The sequence below is a fragment of the Apteryx mantelli genome, chromosome 1 (assembly GCF_036417845.1).
Source record: "Apteryx mantelli isolate bAptMan1 chromosome 1, bAptMan1.hap1, whole genome shotgun sequence".
NCBI classification, from domain to species: domain Eukaryota; kingdom Metazoa; phylum Chordata; class Aves; order Apterygiformes; family Apterygidae; genus Apteryx; species Apteryx mantelli.
This window is the reverse complement of record NC_089978.1, coordinates 168358273-168372848: the sequence shown is the minus strand read 5'-3', so window position 1 is coordinate 168372848 and position 14576 is coordinate 168358273. Positions and strand designations below refer to the sequence as shown.

At 46.9% G+C, this 14576-nt stretch overlaps 4 protein-coding genes across 4 annotated transcripts; 3 read left to right on the top strand and 1 right to left on the bottom strand.

Moving 5' to 3' along the window:
- The first annotated feature begins 3155 nt into the window (after nucleotides 1-3155).
- On the top strand, nucleotides 3156-3856 carry LOC106488119 (histone H2A type 2-C). The gene has a single exon (XM_013946973.2). The coding sequence runs from the start codon at nucleotides 3271-3273 to the stop codon at nucleotides 3658-3660; it is 390 nt and encodes a 129-aa protein (XP_013802427.2). The 5' UTR covers nucleotides 3156-3270; the 3' UTR covers nucleotides 3661-3856.
- A 1245-nt stretch (nucleotides 3857-5101) lies between these two features.
- LOC106488331 (histone H1) lies at nucleotides 5102-6402 on the top strand. Its single transcript, XM_013947180.2, has one exon. The coding sequence runs from the start codon at nucleotides 5677-5679 to the stop codon at nucleotides 6331-6333; it is 657 nt and encodes a 218-aa protein (XP_013802634.1). The 5' UTR covers nucleotides 5102-5676; the 3' UTR covers nucleotides 6334-6402.
- Nucleotides 6403-7751: 1349 nt separating this feature from the next.
- On the bottom strand, nucleotides 7752-8235 carry LOC106488341 (histone H2B 1/2/3/4/6). The gene has a single exon (XM_013947193.2). The coding sequence runs from the start codon at nucleotides 8181-8183 to the stop codon at nucleotides 7803-7805; it is 381 nt and encodes a 126-aa protein (XP_013802647.1). The 5' UTR covers nucleotides 8184-8235; the 3' UTR covers nucleotides 7752-7802.
- Nucleotides 8236-13428: 5193 nt separating this feature from the next.
- LOC136991155 (histone H4) lies at nucleotides 13429-13998 on the top strand. The gene has a single exon (XM_067289904.1). The coding sequence runs from the start codon at nucleotides 13576-13578 to the stop codon at nucleotides 13885-13887; it is 312 nt and encodes a 103-aa protein (XP_067146005.1). The 5' UTR covers nucleotides 13429-13575; the 3' UTR covers nucleotides 13888-13998.
- Nucleotides 13999-14576: the final 578 nt, after the last annotated feature.

Genomic DNA, 14576 nt, shown 5'->3' with positions numbered 1-14576 from the left:
CTTGAGTTTAATAGGATTATTGACCCTCCCTTCCAGGAAATAGGTTGAGGAGAATAGGAATTGTATTCCGAGAAAAGGACCTCTCTCCCTGTCATCCAAAGTCAATAAAAGCTCACTAGCTGCCATGTGATTATATTAATAACCTGCAGGAATCACTTGATTCATTCCATTCGTTCTTCCACTTTGGTCTGATTTTTTTTTTTTAAACCTTTTATGTACCATTTGTCATATTCTCCTCTAGGTAAGGCATCTCTTCTGTTTGGGACAGAGTGGTTGCCTGCTCCTGTCCTCTTCAGGACAGGGGAAGACTCCAGGGCTAGGATGCCTCCTGCCTCTTGTAGGGCCCAGCCTCACACAGGAGGCTTCTCGCATTCCTGTCTAATGTCCCAGCAGCAGCTGTGTTCTTGTTTTCAGATAAAAATGGGAGTTTGGGAGTTGTATGACTAGCTGAGAGCATGTGTGTAAAAACTGTCTGCATGTGAGACTGAGGTTTCATCCTACTGACTTGGTCTGCTTTTTTCTTTAGCTAAAATAGTACGAGGGATTTTTTCCCTTCCTTGTTTTTAATACATTTCTAAGCACGAAGAGCACAAAGCAGGAAACTCCTGTTTTTATCAGAGCAGTAGGATCTATGGTTGCCCTTGCTTCAGTCCATTCACTCATGTAATAAACTATTTCTTCACCAGCCACGTAAATGATGGGCCATGGCAGGAATGTCAAATCCAGGGGATCTTTCTGGATTGCTGGCAACCTTTTCTCCAGCATCAGTCAAAGCAGTCAGAAATGACTGTAAAACAATTTGATATCTAAATTGACATTACTTGGATCATCGAGATGAATGTTTCCTTTTATCCACATGTGGATTTTTGGGCTCTGGTAATGACTCTGAGCGACTGGAGTCCTTCAACAAGAACAGGTGAACGAACTTTGCTTCAGCTCAACATTTGCTGAATTATGTAAAGTTTTGTGCTTGTACTTCTGCCAAGCAAATACAGGAAATGCTCCCTTGTATTTGTACTGCTCTGTGACTCAGAAGTCTGAGACCAGGCAGAAAAGCATTTAATAAGAAAGTATGTGAAATACATATATATTTCTTACTGTTAGTTTATTTATTGAGGAAGAATGGAATAAATTTATAGTATTTAAATAGAAATATTAAAAAAAGAAAATGTGGCATTTAAAAACAGCTTTTGTCTATGTTTCAACACAGCCTTTGAAAATTATATATTTATATCATGATTGCACTGGTCATAGACAAGCTCCTGTTATGCCATCTCTACAAACACAGAACGGGTGTTCTTAGCCCTGGACAAATGGCACCATAAACCCAGTCTGGTTTATCTGGGAAAAGCTTGCTTTGTTTCACACTAGCTCTTTGTCAGCTGCATAAAGCAATGTATATCTTATGGTTACAGCTGTGCCACTTCATTAGTTGATTGTATCTCGCTTTTGTGGTGTGCTCATACAGAGCTTTGTGATTCTTCTAATACCACCTGGATTTTGTGGTAGCATCTTTCATCTGTGGCTCTGGGTGCTGTTTACAGTAGAGGTAATGATCGTGGTGGGAAGCAGGCTGGGGGGGGGGGAGGCACCGAGAAGCGATGTGACTTGCCTGAGGTATCAGTGCCTGAGGACTCTTGAGGTTAGTTAATTTGGCATAATCCATTGAATGATGCTGCTGATGAAAGGTGCTTCCTAAAGGTTATTAGATTTTTCAGAACAGGGAATTGATCTTGGTTGCCCAGAAATAAACAAGTTGTGTCAGTACTTTGTGTGTGTGCTGCAGATGTCTTTTTCTTTGGCTTTGTTCATGATCCTTTTGCTGAAATACTCTGAACAGTTTAGATCAAAATTCCTATTATTGTAACCTCTTGGAAAGAAGAATTTAGTTGAAAAGTCTTTTGGGGGAGTGTGTGTGTGGGGGGGATCCTGCTATGGATTGGCCTGGTGGGAACAGGTGTTTTTGCCTTTCCCTGTTATATGGCAATGCTGGTATCCCTGGTAAGCAGCAGATTCTGGCACCCACGTTGCTCACTTCAAAATGATTTTATGATACCCATATCACAGGAGCTGAGATGCGTTATGGGAACCGCAAGTTAGACTGCAACAGCATCAAGGAACGAGGTTGGGAACAAAGAAAGCAACCCCGCAGGCCGCGAGCATGCTCGGATGCGAGAGGCGTGCTGCCCTGTGCAGTTAACAGTGAGAGCAGGCATCTGAGGTGCGGGGGAAGCAGGATGAAAAGACAGCGCAACACTGGGGACAGCAGAAGGCCGTGGATAATTCCAGAGCGTGGACTCATTCACTGGCTTAGACAAGGATAATGTCTGTCCTTGCTGGAAACAGATTAAAGAAAGAGAGATGTCAGGGAACAGAGAAACCACACAACTTAGAACAAAGGGAAAGGCGAAATGAACAAGAATCTCTTTGCGAAACAGCACCAGCCAGTAACAGATGGACATCCTAAATCTTGGTGAAGCAAAAGCATCACAGCCTTTACTTCTGATGCTTTGCCGAATAGCCTCAAAAATAACATATTAGCTTGATTAGAGTACTACTTCAGCAGTTTGTTTCTGGAACAAAATAAGCTAATTCTGTTACATGTTCGTGTCTGGTATCGTACACATCTCAGTAGGACTGGGTTGCAAATGTTGTTTCTTTTGACCTTCCAAAAAGAACCTGTGTATTTTGGTATTAAAAAAAAAGTGTCTTTCTGATACTCTACCAGAATTTCTGAAGCGCTAGATACGGGCGGATGGTAGGATAATCACCAAAACGATGAAGCTGGTGCTAGCAGAAGATCCCTCTGTCACTCCGAGGCGGTCGCACATTCCCGTTCGCCCCGTGCGGGCCGTGACCCTCCCTCCACCAAGATGGCGTCGCGAACCCCGCCCACGCGGGGCGGTGGCCGTTGGGTTTCTCAGCCGGGGAGGGCGGGGCGCTGCCACGAGCGGAGCCGAATGGAGGGGGCGGGGGGGGAGGGGTTGCACTGCACCCGTCTGCCCCCCCGCCCCCCGGGGGCGTGCGCGTTGCCGCCCGCCCCTTGCGCACGGGGGGCAGCGTGCGAGGAGGGGGCAGCCACCTGCTCCCCCATTGGGTGGATTTGGATCCGCAGCGCCATTGGACGCGCCAAGCGAAGGCGCGGTGCAGCCAATCGCGGGGCACGCCGGTCCGCGCAGGGAAGCTATAAAAGGGGCCGGGCGCGGGGCGGTGCTACGCTGATTTCACATTGGCCTGGGCGGTAGTGACTGTAGAGGAGCGTCGGGCGCTATGTCTGGTCGCGGGAAGCAGGGCGGGAAGGCGCGGGCCAAGGCCAAGTCGCGCTCGTCGCGGGCCGGGCTGCAGTTCCCCGTGGGCCGCGTGCACCGGCTGCTGCGCAAAGGCAACTACGCGGAGCGGGTGGGCGCCGGCGCGCCGGTGTACCTGGCGGCCGTGCTGGAGTACCTGACGGCCGAGATCCTGGAGCTGGCGGGCAACGCGGCGCGCGACAACAAGAAGACGCGCATCATCCCGCGCCACCTGCAGCTGGCCATCCGCAACGACGAGGAGCTCAACAAGCTGCTGGGCAAGGTCACCATCGCGCAGGGCGGCGTGCTGCCCAACATCCAGGCGGTGCTGTTGCCCAAGAAGACTGAGAGTCATAAGGCCAAGAGCAAGTAAAACTCAGCAGAGGAGCGTTTCCACTTCAAAAGTAACCTAAAGGCTCTTTTTAGAGCCACCCACTCCATCATAAAAGGAGCTGTAGAACTTAAGAAAAAATTTTATTTTGTATGTTCTGTTTTTGCTGTCAAAAATAAGGTGTTTTAAGTGTCTAGCTTGTAGACAAGGAAATAAAAGTGAAACATCGAATTTCAAATAGACTGAAAATTATACATGTTAACCTTTGGAAATACATACAACAAAAAACTACTCTGTATCAAAGGAATTATTTTGCTCTGGTAAGAATAAGAAAGACACAATGTTGAGTATTGCTGCAAGAAAGAATCATGCATCCAGCAATCCTTCCCTCTTTCAACTTAGTCCTATGGCAAAATGAAAGAAATCATTAATGATATTCAAAACAACCCTGCCCACCTCTAAACAAATTTCAAGTTATGGATTTTGTCATTTTCTGTTAACAAGGGGCATTCAGAACTGCTAATTTTTAATACAGTTTACTCATTGCTTTGAACTATCATGTCCGCTGTCTGGAGTTTGCATAAATTTGAGAATAATTTGTAATGACTTGACAGGCAGTTTAAGGTTAAAAGGACTGTTGCCAGTTTTGATTCAATGCTATATATAGCACTGAATAACAAAGATGCTAAAATAGGCATGAAGATCAGTGGTTATAGGACAACAATCACATTCTAATAGTTCTTGAAAATGAACATGAAATTGCAGCACCACTAACACAATAGCAAGAGGAAAAAAGCAGATTTCAGTCAGCCTTTCTAAAAAAGAAGAGTCATAGACAATAATAAAATATCAGAGAAGACCTTTTTTAGTTGTTTATGCTATGAGAAATAAGCTGTGTTTTTAAATGGTTTAAATGTGGTCTTCATAAAGTGTATGGGAAGGCTTTCCCTCTCTTCCTAGCAGCCAGTCATTTTAGAATAATAGATACTTCAGAGTTAAACGTGCTACTTTAAATCTTACTTCCAATGCAGGAATCAATCACTGCACAACGTGACTATAACATTCAGCATTCTGCTTTAAAAGGAGAAATGTAAATGATAAGTTGGTAAAGTTTTATGGTGTAGATGCATGGAAAATCATTTGCAGCAGTGTCTCCTTAGATAAGGATGACTCAGATTTTCACCAACTGAATTGGATCAAAATAAAAACACTGCTGAATACAAAGTGTTAGGGTATTGATTATAATCTATAGTGAAAACGGTGTGAAATTCTGATGTGACCTAATATATTAAGATAATTAATGCTTCTGCAACACAGCAATAGGTAACCATGTCTGTATTGTGCACACAGAGCAACATAGTGCTAACTGCTCTACTTTAAAAAGTCATCTCTTTCTAGGACAAAAACAGTCCTTCACAGATCTTTAATCTGCTTTCTGCCCTGTTACATAATGTACTAATTTAATTTATTTTAATTATTTTTAAAAGGGTAAAGGATTTTGGACAAAGAAGCTAATTTCTAATCCATATTCAGTGCTCAAGATGAGCCTGTGTTACTTCCTTCTCTTTGAAATCAATTTACGATTAAAATATCGGTTCAAATTCCTGGTTTTCAGTTCAGATTTAGAGAAGACCCTTTAAAGAATAATAATTAATTAGTTTGGAGATTTAGTTGTGCAGGTCGCAGATTTTATTTAGAAGGAAAAACAAAAGTTTCTGTCTCCCGAGGTCTATCCAGGTCCAGGACTCAGGGTTTATCGACTCTTTCTTAACTCACCGTTTGCCTCTTCGAAGGGAAACTTTGCCGAGCAGAAAAGCAGTCTTCCCTTTTCACGCCGCTGCGAATTGGGGTGATTCGGTGGCAGAAATTCTGGAAAAAACACGCTTTTTTGACTCCTAAGAAACACAAAATGAGCGGCGAGAAGGGACCTTTCTGCCGTGCAGCGGGGCGGGCTCTGCAACGCACCAATCAGCGCGCGGCTCGTCTCTATAAATACGAGGCCACTGAGTTGCTCCAGGCCCAGTGGTTTCCCTTGATTCGTGGACGACGCTCGCCGCTATGTCGGAGACCGCGCCTGTTGCCGCTCCCGCCGTCTCCGCTCCCGGGGCAAAGGCCGCCGCCAAGAAGCCGAAGAAGGCGGCAGGCGGCTCCAAAGCCCGCAAGCCCTCGGGCCCCAGCGTCACCGAGCTGATCACCAAGGCCGTGTCCGCCTCCAAGGAGCGCAAGGGGCTCTCGCTGGCTGCGCTCAAGAAGGCGCTGGCTGCTGGCGGTTACGACGTGGAGAAGAACAACAGCCGCATTAAGTTGGGGCTCAAGAGCCTTGTCAGCAAGGGCACCCTGGTGCAGACTAAGGGTACCGGCGCCTCCGGTTCTTTCAAACTGAACAAAAAGCCGGGTGAGACTAAAGAAAAGGCAACCAAGAAAAAACCAGCAGCCAAGCCCAAGAAACCGGCGGCCAAGAAACCCGCGAGCGCCGCCAAGAAGCCCAAGAAGGCGGCGGCGGTGAAGAAGAGCCCCAAGAAAGCAAAGAAGCCGGCTGCCACCGCGGCCAAGAAAGCGGCCAAGAGCCCTAAGAAGGCAGCCAAGGCTGGCCGCCCCAAGAAGGCAGCGAAAAGCCCGGCCAAAGCGAAAGCAGTGAAGCCGAAGCCTGCCAAGCCCAAGGCAACCAAGCCCAAAGCAGCCAAGGCAAAGAAGGCGGCGCCGAAAAAGAAGTAAAACTATTTAGAAAAAATTGTAGAGTCTACTCCTTTAAATAAACCCAAAGGCTCTTTTAAGAGCCACCCACTTACTCTCAAAAAGAGCTGAAACACTGCAGTTACTGCAGAATCAAAATCAAATACAATGGAGAGGGATTTACGCGAGAAAGAAAATATTCGGAATTCAGGCGCTTTTGGTACAGTTTGCTGGCAAGATAAGGATTTCCAGAAAGTGTTTTATTTACTACGTGTAAATCAGGAGCCTGTGATAGTGGCGTTTTCCCCGCCCCTCCCCCACTTTAATTTCTCGGCGGTCCCTTCCGCGTGCGGTGCGTCACGGCGTCTGCCAGGGAGGGGCGGTGCAGAGGAGCGGCCCTAGTCCCGCGAGCTCCCCGTCTCCGGGACACCAGGGGGAATTTAAAAATCGCGCGCTGAGCTCGGATTGGTCCATTCCGGCCGCCCAGCCCCGCCCTGTCACGCAGTGTTGGCAACCGCGCCCCCTCCCCCCCCCCCGGTCGGGCCTGTTCCCTTTCCCCTTCGAGCAGAGCAAGCGCCTTCCGCTCTAGCGGGGGGGGGGGGGGGGGGGAAGCGGAGCGCAGTCACCCTGCTCTGCCTTTAGCCAGCAGAAAAACGCTGTCCGGTAGCACAGCTTCCTCAGGCGGAATTTCTATTTTCGTACTGAAGAGGTGCGCCAGGAAGTTTTGTGTCCTTAGTCTCTCATATCCTTCCCCTCTCCCCCTTCTCTGCACATAGATTGTTCCCGGCATGAGCCTAGGGACGTACTAAAAAAGAGAACCAGCACCTACAGACTTCGTGGACCGGCGTTTCAAGTCAGAAAACAATTTGTAAAGAAGGTTCCTTTTCTATCTCCAAATTTTCGAATACTAACAGCTTCTTTATTAAAAAAAAAAAAAAAGGTGATCGGGAGGATAGTACATTGGACCGCAGTAAAAGAAAAGCATCTAGAAGACTTGGATTCAGTAACTGCTTTCTAAGTATTCATTAAGGACAGAAACGATGAGATTTTCTCTTCCTGGGTGAATATTTGCAGTGTTCAGAAAGCGACCTGTGTTCTTAAGTAACAATTGAAGTTTTCTGCCTAAACTATAAAGCAACAGGGACTTAAACCCACTACCTACCTTCCCCCGAGAGACTTCCAGATTTCAAAACAGAAAAGTAGAAACACAAAAATTAAAAAGTTGCTTGTTTTCTTTGCCGCATTCAAGTCCAGAATCGGTAACATTAATAGCTAAATATAGCTCAGTACGTCTATTATAAATTGCTACTTTTCATCCAGTTCAGAACTCTCCAAACTTTCAAACAGCTACTTTTTAACTACTGAAATAGTTAAGTACTTACATTCTAGTTGTTTACAAAAAAATTATTTACATACCTTTCACGAACAATAAAGTAACACAGCTCTTCTACTTGAAAAAATAGGTGGCTCTTAAAAGAGCCTTTGGGTTAAAACTGATGGTCCAGGACGCTCTACTTGGAGCTGGTGTATTTGGTGACGGCCTTAGTGCCCTCGGAGACGGCGTGCTTGGCCAGCTCGCCAGGTAGCAACAGCCGCACGGCGGTCTGGATCTCTCGCGACGTGATGGTGGAGCGCTTGTTGTAGTGCGCCAGGCGCGACGCCTCGCCGGCGATGCGCTCAAAGATGTCGTTGACGAAGGAGTTCATGATGCCCATGGCCTTAGACGAGATGCCCGTGTCCGGGTGCACCTGCTTCAGCACCTTATACACGTAGATCGAGTAGCTCTCTTTGCGGCTCTTCTTACGCTTCTTGTCACCTTTCTTTTGCGTCTTAGTCACCGCCTTCTTAGAGCCCTTCTTGGGCGCGGGCGCCGACTTGGCTGGTTCAGGCATGCCGAGAACTCACGGATCCCAGTGGAGCACTGAAGTACCTATTAATGCGATTACTCCCCTATTTATAGGGGCCTTATGCAAATCTGAAGCCTCCGCGATCAGCGTTCCTACTGGATAACGTCACCAGTGACGTTACTTCTTGTACAAAGCTCTTTGCGATTGGTCCTTTGCAAATTCCATGCTACTATTGGCTAGCGATTACAATCATGTCAACCAATCAAAACGAACTCTTTCAATCGTTTAGGGTTCGGTGGCAGCGATTGTCGGGGGGTGGAGAGGGGAGGGAGGGCTGTAACAGGCCTGAGGTTGCCTGGTCCTCAAGTCCGCCGGGGTGCATACGCCCCTCTGGGCCTGAGGCCGTCTAGCTAGCTGTAGAGATAAATGTGGACATATACAGCGTGATAATCATCATTTTCTCTAGATACAGCCAGAGAAAAATGCAAGTTTTTTCTTCTTCTGTTAAATATAAAAATATATATATTTGTATACTTTATATAATAGCCTACGTTTATAACAGTCACGATTTAAATGTAAAGGAGAAAAAAAAATGTTATGGAAAATTAGGCTTGCCGGCCACCGTAACAGGGTCTGACCCTAGGTTCCTGCTGAGGCAGAAGTTCAAAGTCAGATTGGAGAGAAATAAAATTTAATGATACACATGCGGTAATTACAGCTCGAGCTGGGTGCCTCTGAAGAGGGACCCTGAACAAAGAAATCCCTGGGCAATTATACCCTTACAATCTAAATTCCCCACCCCTTAAGCGATAGTTTGGACCAATAGTAATAATTAGGTCTGGGGTCTTCCCCTTCTTCCTTGGGCCCCTTCATTGTCTCTAGGCAGGCTGCTTCTTTTCTTATCTTCAAGGTTTGCTACTCCTGCTGTCCGTGTAACTTCTTTATCCCTCCAGCTTTTACCGGCTCTGGGGCCCCCTTTTACTTATCTAGGTAAAAATTCACAGCTTGAGGCCTAAGGCTTCAGCAAATTTAGCTACTAATGCTAAGCAAGTTATGCTAAGCAATTAATTCTAGACAGCTTCAGTCCAATATTCTCTAACAAATATAACCCAAAAAGTTACTCAGGGTCTGGGATACTAATCATTGTTAATAGTGTTTGAAATAAATTCTTCTGGCCCACATGTACATGGTTTGTCTTTCAGAATGTTAAATGAGATGGAAGTTGTGATCTCATTTGCGAATTGGAAGAAAGAATGTGGACATTTTTGAGATGTAATAAGTATTAGATGAATTTAAATAGAAAGCAAGATATTTCTGGTAATAAAAATTAAATATGTATTTAAAATTGAATTCAGAATTTATCACAAAGCAGATATTCAATCTGTTTTCTTGTTAATTGCACAAACAGAAATGCAATTGTTCAAAAGACTGTAACGATTTAACAATATTAAGAATTCTAATGTATTAAGTTTTTTTCTGATATGATAGAAGAATAAATGCTCTTTGATGGAGTGTTACTCTATATGTTTAAACAAAGGTGTGTTTATGAGGGTTTTTTTTTATTATTATTATTAAAATGCCTTGTGGCTCATTGTACAATTACAATTATACATTCATTCATTAGTAAAGGAGAGCATGAAGTTAGGACTGGATAACTTGGCATCACATAGCTAATGCTATAATGGTGCTATATTCTTTTGTGGCCCTAAAGGCCATTCAGAGTCTATAGACTTACTTGGTTTCAGAGGAGACAGATGGCATGGGCAGAAGAGTCCTCCTATCTGGCATATGTAACTGTAGTTTAAAATGAATAAGACTGCTAAAATCACAACAAAACCAAGTGCTCAAGGAGATAATATGAATAAGGATAATGTGAGAGATCCTGGCGCAAAGAATAAAAAAATATCCCTTCTCTCATCAGATTGCTCTTGCTCTTGCTTTTGTTTTTTTGTTTTTTGTTTTTCTTTTTTTCTTAGCTGAACGCATGAGCACAGTGCTGGATACACAAAGACTTCCAGCCTACTGTTCCAAATACTGCCGTCTGAAGGAAGGCTGAGGACAGGGTGAGGCCTTTCACCTTCCCTGAAAGGCTTGTCAGTGAGTGTCCCTGCTGTGCTCAGCAGTTAAGCTGGGGAGACACAAAAGCAGCTATCAGTGTTGGGGAGAGCAGCTTTGTGCTGCCTCCCTGATGCTCCAACCTTCTGCTTTAATGCCCCCCCTTCCTCCTCCTGCCAGGGTCAGGGAACAGGGTGGGTGTTCACCCACCTCTGTTTGCTCTGTTTCCCCCACGGCTGCCACTGACCTCTGGACCAGCTTGGACAGAGCCCAATAAGGCAGGCAGGAGCTGCATCTGCCTTTTGGAGAGGCCTAGAGACAGTTCTCTCTTTCTCAGCAAGGCAAGAGAAGAAGCCGGGGTGCTCCATCTTCTAAGCATTAAACAATCCCTGCATTTGCTGTGATCCTTACAGCTTCCTTTTGGCATAAACTTTACCTGAAAAAGTGGTCCATGGAGAAACCCCTCCTTGGCAATGGCAGTTCTTCTCGCAAACATCTATGAAAGTCTGGGACTTGACATACCACTCTGGACAGTGTGGCCCGGGCTCCCCGATAATTCATTTGAGTCTTTTGGTCAGTTCCAGACAAAAGTGACAGATAATCTAGGTCTGAGAGAGACTCAGTTCCAACAGGTTTTGTGAAGATCAGGTAAGGAGTTAGAACAAATCCAAATTAGACCCTCCCCTGAGTAAAGGGGACTGATACGACCTGAATAGCTACTGCTTGGTTTTAGCCTGTCAACTGAAAAATCAGCACGTAACTGGAGGCCAGTTAGTTCTGATGTACTTCTTAAAGAGATGGTTAAGAAAGAACTGGAGAGGGCTGAAAGCAAAATAATGAGGGCAGAAGGCAGTTGGGAGAAGATTAGTAGATGTCTATAAAGGAAACTGAAGTTCTTGAAAAGAAGGGAAGGTGAAACTTTAGAAGTGATGGTGGAGGAGCTGAGATTATTGCATTGTTGGCATGGTCAGGCTATAGGGACATAGAAATCAGGTTTTCATTAAATCTCTTGATAATCTAAAAAACTGTTCATGAAAGGAAGTGGACAGGAAGTTCTTAAGGTCATTCATCCCGCTTTAAAAACAATGGAGATGCTAGTGATTGACCAAGGCCTTGGAGTGTCCAATAGAAATAAACCTTTCTAGTTCGGAACCCTGAGTCTGAAGGCAGAGAACAGAGAAAAGGCTTCAATAGCAGCTCCAGTGCAACTCAGGAGTCTCAGCGACCAGCCCACTTCACACTACTAAATGTATTGAACTGCAGGGCACTGTTTTTTCCCTGGTGGTGTTTCCTGCAGGAGAATATCTTGTCTTACAAGCTGGCAGCTTGCATCAGTTCCATTAACTCCTCCAGCTGGAAGTTCCTAAGAGGCAATGAAAAGACACTTATCCATGATAAAGGCAAATCTGATGTTAATGTTTTGCCACTACAGCTCCTGGGTGGGCTCTGCACAGATTTTTCAAGAATATACCCTTTCTCATTCTGAAATCCAAAGTCAGAAACATAATTCTTTTCTGTCAGTGCTTGTTGCCCAGACTGGCTTCAGGAAAAATGGAATTCACAAACCATATCTTATCCCTTATCTCACATTCTGTGGCCTCTTCAGCCAGGACTGCTGGAGAACCATATATCTTATGAGGAAAAGTGAACAATCTGTGCATCAGCTTTGGCTTACTGAGTACACTGCTGATGCCAAAGGCTCCTGGGAGAAAAAAAAAATCATCCAAAGAAAGCAAACAGAGGAGAAAAAAGGGCTTTTAAAACCAGTAGAATGGACGTTAGATGATTTATCTCGATTTCTGAACTTCATTTCATTTTAGGTGGGTGTATTGCACTGTGTGAGAAACAGGGAAAAGAACCAAGGAGGGGTCCCAGGAAAAAGTCCTAGAACAGCTAAACCATCAACGGAACACGTTTAGCATAGGGCATTAGGGTTATTCCAAATATACTAATGCTGAATCACAGCTGTCTACATGGATGTGATTATTTTGGCAAATTATTTTCTAAGTGTGTGATGCACCTTCGAATCAAATCTGAGGAGTCTCCTTTGAAGGCTGTTGGTAGCTGTTGGGAGACCTTTTAGATGTTGAGACTGAAACATTAAACCTAATTGTATTATATGCCATATACCTAGCCATCTGAAGTACAAGTATTCTATCTTTATATTTTAAATTGTTGAGTGTCACTATCATCTGAAGACTTTCTAATAAGTTAGGTACTTTATAAACACACGGGCCAAATCATTTCAGCAATATGAAATCATGGCAGTGGAAAAGCTATGAATTGGAATAAAAGGATAAATGGAGAGGGGGGAGTTGTACTGTATTTTCTGAAATAGATGACTTTTAATGACTTGAGATTTCCAAAGACAATGAGGAAAAGATGAATCATTACAATGATGTGCTCTTCCCTGTGACAGTGGCTACATAAATGCAACTAATAGAAACAAAAAAAGTGTGTTCCAAAAACATAGCTATAAGCAGAAATAATAGGAAAAGGAAAACTATGACATTTTGTGTATCAACAAAATGTATATGTCAGGTATGAGTATGTAGCTGAAAATGAACATATACATGCCACATTGATAAAACATTTGAAGCAATCTGGAAAATTATTTTGCATACATTCATTGTATTGACATGCAAAGGATTTTCTTCACAGGAACCTCACTCCAATCAACAAAAAAAGGCTACTTGATGCTTGAGGCTCACAGCAATGTGGGTGATGCAAAGGAGTTAAACCAGAAAGAAATCACACGAACGAAAAAAAAATCACAAAGGAAAGATCAATTAATCACGCTACTAAGCTTCATTTATAAAAACACGGATGAGCCGAGGAGCCACCACCGCCCCCCGAGCCTCTGTTGGAGCGACGCGAAATGGCGGCGGCGGGGCGGGGCGGGGAGGCTCCGCGGGGGGCGGGGCAGCGGCGCTCCCGGACTCGCGCCCCCATTGGCCGGATTATGCTGCAGACCCGCGGCCGGCGCCAGCCGGCGCCCGCCGGGGCCCTGCTCCCCCCGGCTCCCGCCCCCCCGCCGGCGGCCGGGCGAGGCCGCGGGCACCGAGCGCCGCAGGGACAGCGCCGGGGAGCCGGGCCGGGCGCGGCGGCGCGAGAGGGAGCCGCTGCCCGCGGATTTCCTGCAGCGGCGCCCGCGCCGGGCCCGGGATCTTGCCGCCCTGCCCCGGCCCGGCCCCGCTCGGCGGCGCCCGCGCGCGAACGTCCCCGTCCCCGGGGAGCGGGGGGGAGCGGAGGAGGAGAAGAGCCCGCCTTTGGGCTGCCCCACCGCCCCGCAGTCCCCAATCAGGTCGGACCGCCGGCGATATATAGCGGGCACGGTCGCTGCTTCCCGCCACACATACCTTAACTTGGGAGTGGTGCGATCATGTCTGGCAGAGGCAAGGGCGGGAAGGGGCTCGGCAAGGGGGGCGCTAAGCGCCATCGCAAGGTGCTGCGCGACAACATCCAGGGCATCACCAAGCCGGCCATCCGGCGCCTGGCTCGGCGCGGCGGCGTGAAGCGCATCTCGGGCCTCATCTACGAGGAGACGCGCGGCGTGCTGAAGGTGTTCCTGGAGAACGTGATCCGTGATGCTGTCACCTACACGGAGCACGCCAAGCGCAAGACGGTTACGGCCATGGACGTGGTGTACGCCCTGAAGCGCCAGGGACGCACTCTGTACGGTTTCGGCGGTTAAGCTACTCTCGGGAACGGTCGCGCTTGTTTAACACAAAGGCTCTTTTCAGAGCCACCCACGTTGTCGGTAGAAGAGCTTTGATCACTGATTAAGCGACTAATGTTTGCGCTGTTTATGGCTCCTAGTTTCTGGGGAAATGTGCGGGGGGGAGGGCGGGGGGCAGGGTGGCTGGGCATTTGCGCGTAACCTTGCTTCCGTCTCTTTCCCCCCCGTCTCCCGCATATGCTTTTAAGAAAAAAAAACTCTTAGTACAGGAGAAACGTACCGCCATTACTATGAAAAGAGGGAGGCGGGAACAACATCTGGACTCGGCAGAACAGTGTTTCTGTGCCGAAATCGGGGGGGCTGCCTGCTGCCCCCTTCCCTGCGGGCCGTCTTTTAAACGGGAGTGGAAGGGACAGGCAAGCGTGAAAAGCAGGCACGCGGGCATAAACCCCAGGCAAAGCGGGGAAGGGCGAGAGCCACGTCCCAGCGCCCCGCCGGACAGCGGCTTTGAAGAAGCGGGCTCGCACGGGCAGCCCGTAAGATGGCGGGGCCTTTTTCTCCCGCGCTGGCGCGCTCTGTTCCGGGGCGGGGCGAGGGCAGAGGGAGAAAAGGGGGAAGAGAAACGGCTCGAAGCACTTGTAGCGCCCTAGGTACTGCGCTGGGAAGAACTAGCTGCGAGCCCGCTGCCAACACACCGTTTCTTC

Bases quoted from the DNA above. Each gene is read 5' to 3' on its own strand.
- LOC106488119 (XM_013946973.2), top strand. From the start codon at position 3,271: ATGTCTGGTCGCGGGAAGCAGGGCGGGAAGGCGCGGGCCAAGGCCAAG.
- LOC106488331 (XM_013947180.2), top strand. From the start codon at position 5,677: ATGTCGGAGACCGCGCCTGTTGCCGCTCCCGCCGTCTCCGCTCCCGGG.
- LOC106488341 (XM_013947193.2), bottom strand. From the start codon at position 8,183: ATGCCTGAACCAGCCAAGTCGGCGCCCGCGCCCAAGAAGGGCTCTAAG.
- LOC136991155 (XM_067289904.1), top strand. From the start codon at position 13,576: ATGTCTGGCAGAGGCAAGGGCGGGAAGGGGCTCGGCAAGGGGGGCGCT.